The following is a 6,000-nucleotide window of genomic DNA, read 5'->3' as shown; positions in this document are numbered from 1 at the left end:
TTCAGCAGCTCACAAAAGGAAGAGAGGTACATAAACAACAAATTAATCCACAAGGAAGAATGAAAAACTTAAAAAAAAAAAAAAAAAAAAAAAAAAAGCCGGTACTCTGCAGCATAACCAAAGTGAAATCGTCCCACCTGGGAAATGGTGCCCCTTCTTTAGAATCCTGATTTGAACAGATGCCCCTCCCCCATGATGAAATTCTTACTGAGCTTTTTTGCTGGCATGTAGTGTCCTCATCTACAAAATAAAGCTAAATAATCCCGACTTCACAAGATTAAATGAACGTAGTTAATTGAGAGCACGTACTGAGTGAGGTACGTGCTTTAGAGAAAATGCTCGGTAAACAGCGGTCACTCCTGGTTGCTCTAAAACGCTCCGTTTCACGTTAATGGAGTCCACTTCCAAGGGAGTCTCCAGTATGTGGAGACGCCAAATGCAGCGACCAGCATCAAATACAACACTGCAGGAAAAGCAGCAGCTTCTATGCGGAGCGCCGCTGGAGGTGTGCGGGGTTAGGCTGCGCGCGGGGCTTGAACTCCAGGGAAACCGCCTGTAAACGGAGCCCGCGAGGTGGAAAAACTACAACTCCCGTCGTGCCTCACCGAGTTTAGGGCTACTCTACATTTTATCATCTCCCTTCTCTTCTTTCCTTCTGTAGTCCCTAGCTTGGCTGCGTCCCGCTCACCGGAAGAAGCCGTGTGACGTCACGAGGGCCTACGCGTAGCGCGGGGGGCAGGAGTTGACGGACGGTCTCTGGCTGCGTTTGGGCGGCCCTGGGACCACGGAAGAGGCTCTCCCGGCGGCCGCGATGCCTAGCTCGCGGCGGGTCAGTCAGCTTCTGGATCTGTGAGTTCACCCGGTCCCCGCCTCCCCGTCGCCCCGCCCCAGCGGAGCCCTGTGCTTGCTCTCCCTCCCCGCCCCCTTCCCACCTCTGGATCTCCGAGGAGGTCCTGCTGGTGTTTCTGTTTCTGAGTTCCTGATTTCATGTCTCTTCGTAGACGATAGTTGTGCCCAGTGGGCTGCTAGGCAGTTTGACCCTATGTCCACCCTGGGCGCCCCCAGATTGGTGTCTGAACTCAGTCAGCCTTGACAACTCGGTGCCCAGGCAATTCCTGGCCGTGGCCTGTTTCTAACGGGAACTGAAAGCCTTGGTAGATCAAAACAAAATACTAGATGTGGCTCTCAGAAGCCTTCAACAAGGTTCCACCTTCCTGTAACCGGGATAGGTACTGATTCTTCGATGGAGCACGGCTCCTCGATTGCTTGATTGCGATTACAAGGTTTAGCTTCCAGTCCCATTCACCAGCTGTGTGACGATTGAGAGGAACGTAACCTCCATGCCTGAGTTCTTGACCTATCAAATTAGAGTAACACCAGTACCTATCTCTTGGGGTTGTAGTGAGGAATAAATTTTACATATGTAAAGTCCTTAGAGGATGCCTGGTGTCAAATTTCAAGGAGCTTTATTTGGTAATAAATATTTTAGTGAGGGAGAAACAAGAATCTCAGAGGCATGTCTTTGCAAAATGGCCTATATACGGGGAATGACTAGGTTTGTTTAACCTTTACAGTGATTGGTTGTTACAACGATTGGTACCACAATTTAAAGAACTGCGAGGGATTGGTTAAACGTGATTATCTCACATTAGTTTAGGGAGATGATTTAAGTTGTTGTTTTTTTTTTTTTAAAGATTATCAGAGGGATTTACAAGAAATAACTTGTTAAGTTTCACTTATGTTCGTGAAATAAACCAGATTATATTTCACTTATGTGATCTAACTGGTTTGATCTGCTTGGGGGATTTTGAAGAGTGGTCTCCATTTCATTTTATCTAAAAAATTACCCCCTTTTGGTCATTCCCTTAGCGAGCTGAAAGTGTGAGCCAATATACGATTACTCTCGCTACCACTGTTGATGTAGTCATTGGGTTGTATAGTCATGTAGTTGTCATTACAAACAGTTGCATAGGCTTTTTAGGCATGGGCAGTGGGATTATTGAGTTCTTTGAGTTGTGTAATCGTGATGGATATCATTTGGTGTGTAAGTGGCTGCTGAAAAGCATTTAAAACTCTTGAAAGGAGACAGTGCACTAGTGTGAGAAGGAAGGAGGTACAGTGAAGTATCCTCTAGTCCTAGTAGGCACTTGGAAGGCAAAAAATGAAACAAGCCTCTCCCGACTGTTTACACAGACTTTTATTCAACGTGACCTACTGACAAGGGAGCCAGTGGGTCCAGGTGCTATGCAGCTATTCTCCACCCAGTCCAAACCTTACGCTACAGCTTTTATAGAGCAAGAAGCATTGCGGTGCAGTCAAACTGGGTTATCTAAAGTGGTGCCTTTTGTGCACCAGTCATCTCTCCTCCTTATCTAAAGTGTGCCTTCTGTGCACCACTTGAGGGTAGTATTTTGGTCAGGGCATACATTAACATCCAAGAGGCCTGGAACATGTAGCCCACAGGGAGGTCATTGCATGAGCATAAACAAAATGGTGGGCCAAAGATGGAGTCAGTGTTGTCAGCACTCCTACAACTAGCAAGGTTAATATGATGACTATGAGGGAAGTAATAGATATGGGTTGAAGAATTCCTGGGAGCAGAGATTCCCAGGAGTCAAGATTTAACCAACTAAATAAATCGGTGGAAGAAGTATCACCTACTTGATGAAAGACTGACATCTGATCTTTAAGATCTTTTAAATTGGGAGTAATAATTCCTAATTTATTAACATGGAATTTTTTTTTTAAACCAGTTAATCTCCTTGTTAACTGGGTAGGGTGTCTAAGGCTGTGTAGTTATCTAATATAACTCTGGCTAGAGAGTTTATAGATTTTTTGCTGTGATTGTAGGGATTTTGCAGAAGAGACGGTTTCCCTTTGGAAATTTATAATTTTTTTAAAAAGATTTTATTTATTTATTTGACAGACAGAGATCACAAGTAGGCAGAGAGGCAGGCAGAGAGAGATGGGGAAGCAGGCTCCCTGCTGAGCAGAGAACCTGATGCGGGGCTCCATCCCAGGACCCTAAGAAAATGACCAAAGGCAGAAGCTTTAACACACTGAGTCACCCAGGCACCCCTCTCTTTGGAAATTGAAAAGCAGTCTTTTGTTGTTGTCTTTTCCAATAAACTAACTCTCTAAGTTCTAATGTCTTCATTTGGAATCCATCACAGAAAGCTTCTTAGACCTGGTGGAAAATAAGTTTTTTAATATTGTTTTAGTGCCTTACACTTTTGAATCATGATTACTTAGGATAAACATGAGGATGTCTTATTTCGGGAATGTTATAGGTGACTTCCATCTAAGATGGGCCTCTATACAGTGTGAGCAATCAGGCATTTCTGTGGAAACAAAACAAAGATAAAAATTAATTATTGGAGCAAATTGCAAATTCAGTTTCTGAGTCTGGAGAGCAGGCAGTCGAGAAAATTTCTAGATTTGAGCTCAAAACATTTTTAGATAATGTAGTGAGGATGGCAGTTTCAATGTGTTTGATTTTCCTGATTTTCAGTTTGAATGACTTTGATGATGTCATTGGGTGTTCTGGTGAACTCTCTGAATGGCCTGTATAGAAATAAGCACAAAGGTTGTCTGTACATGATCTGTTGTGGTGATATCTCTGAAGTTTATACCAAGTTGTCTGGCTTTAGGTTGAAGGGCTTGGGTTAAAGGACAATTTTAGTTTTTATTTCAAATGAGAATGGTGAGAAAAAATTGGAAATGTTAGTTTGGAAAGTCGTAGCCAGATGTTGGAGGAAACTAGAACAGGACCAGTCCAGTTTACAGGCAGATAACAAAACCTCAAAGGTAACGAACAGGACTAGAATCTGATAATAGGTATACTATAGTTTTCTACTGAAACACAATTTTTTTCTCTACAGTCTCTTCATTTTTACCAAAGATAATCACAATAAAATTGTAAAATAAGTCTAGTCTCATTAAATTCAGCTTATTATTTATGTAAGTGCAGCAGAATAGTGATTTTATGCACAGTTTCAAATATGATATTCCAGTCCAAGCTTTGGTAATCCAAAGGGTTTTATTGGCTTCACAAATCAAACCTTAGCTTCTTAAAAACGGGTGGTAAGAAATCTCAGATAAAATGTTTAAACACCTCTTCAGGCCAAGAAGCCAAGCCAAGGGCTTGTCCAATTATATTCTGTTACAAAGAGAATAAATTCTTGTTGAATTTATGCAAATACCTACACTGCCATGAAAATATGTCTACTCAATAAGGGGTTTTTGTTGTTTTGTTTTGTTTTGTTTTGAGTTCTAAAGAAATCAGGTAGGGAGAAAAAAAATAAATGTTTAATTTTTGTTTATAAAGGTTTACCAAATTGTTATAAGTTATATAATGGGTTGAAAGGAGAAAAGGGGTTCTTTAAATTTGGAGAGTAAAACAGTAAAGAACCATAAATGTTGCAAACAATGTCATAAAAACGATAATCATCTCCATTAGTTGATTTAGTCCAAATTCTTGTTTTCTTACTCTTGGGTTAATAGTTTTGTGAATCAGTTTCTCCATAGCATGCTAGAAATTCTTACCTAGTTAAGTGGTATGATCTTGAAGTTATCAGAAACTTGTATTCTAGAGTACTTGTCAGTGTCTTTTCCATGAATCTCCTTCAAAACAAAATATTTTGGCCTGTAGTTGACTATAAATATTTTCATGGAAGAATTCAGTATAAAACAATAACTGTCTGTGAATGACAAAAGACTTAAAGATAGCCTTGGTTAAAGAGTTCACTATTAAAAAAAAAAAGATGTGATTGACAGGTAAGCTTGGCTACTCCTGTGGTATGCAACATTTAAAAATAACTGATAACATTATATCAGATTCCTAGGAATTCTGTGCAATTTCTGGAACACTTATATTAATATATCCATACAAATACAATCTAAGAAGATTAAGCATCCCCTTTACTTGATAATGTTTCCCATGCAATATAACATTTTGAAAAATTTATAGTTCAATGTCTCGTCTCAGTTTTTATAAGAAGAGAAAGAAAACCTGAGATCTTCCAGAGAGTTTTGGGAATATCCCAAAGTTTGTTCGAAGTCAAAAAGACTTCGTTTAGAATTTGATTTTGGGAAGTTTGTAAAAACTGTCAAAAAGTTTCAGTCACTTGACTAGGGTGCCTGAGTGGCGTAGTCAGTTGAGCCTTGAACTCTTGATTTTGGCTCAGGTCAGAATCTCAGGGATGTGCCATAGAGCCCCATATCCGGCTCTGTGCTGGGCATGGAGACTGCTTAACATTCTCTCTCTCCCTTTCTCTCTTCTCCTCTCTTTTTTTCTCTCAAAACAAAACAAAACACCATTTGATTAAATAGGATCAAAGGTCATTGTGAAATAACACTTAGTTATCTATTCAACCAAAGCAACAAAAAGATTTCAGAAGCAAATATAGAAAGTACCTAGTTGTTTAAAAAAAAAATGCCTTAGCTCTTTTAATGTTGAAAGATTATTTTCCTAAGCAATCAAAAAGCTGATAAATACAAAGTGAAACACAGGAAATTATTTTCATGAGACATAGAATCTTTGTTTCCTAGACAAAATACACAAAAGGTAAAGAAAATCTTTCAAAATCTCTTATTAAAAACAGACTAACAATCCAAGAAACTCTGTCCTTTTAACAGAGAGAAAAGTAAACTCTTGTTTTTTGTTAGTGTATTATTCAACTCAGTATTGGAAAACTTTATAAATAAATACATTTAATTTTAGCTAACTTTGATGATGCAGTATGAAATTTCTTCGCAAGCCTTCTGTAACTTTCCGCATCCATTTAGATTTTTGTTTTATTCCTTTTTTCTTTCTCATTCTGGGATAACCATTTTAATTTAGGACAAAATTACTCTTTTTTCCTTAATGAGAACCCATCCTATATTCTTTGCATTCTCTTCATATAAAATACACATCTCATTCTCCTCTCATACTTTGTATACATAGTTTTCTTTTACTCTTGTTTTAGTAGGCTTCTTTTTATTTATAGATTATGAATT

General features: G+C 39.0%; 1 protein-coding gene across 1 annotated transcript in view; it reads left to right on the top strand.

Moving 5' to 3' along the window:
- The first annotated feature begins 699 nt into the window (after nt 1-699).
- Nucleotides 700-6,000, top strand: part of AMN1 (antagonist of mitotic exit network 1 homolog) — a 73,891-nt gene continuing 68,590 nt past the window's right edge. Inside the window, exon 1 of the mRNA XM_046010711.1 lies at nt 700-849. Within this exon, the coding sequence (XP_045866667.1) occupies nt 812-849 (38 nt within the window). The 5' untranslated portion in view covers nt 700-811. The remainder of the gene's footprint in view (nt 850-6,000) is intronic.

The sequence above is a fragment of the Meles meles genome, chromosome 7 (assembly GCF_922984935.1).
Source record: "Meles meles chromosome 7, mMelMel3.1 paternal haplotype, whole genome shotgun sequence".
In the NCBI taxonomy this organism is placed as follows: Eukaryota; Metazoa; Chordata; class Mammalia; order Carnivora; family Mustelidae; genus Meles; species Meles meles.
This window is presented reverse-complemented; position numbering and strand designations above follow the sequence as displayed.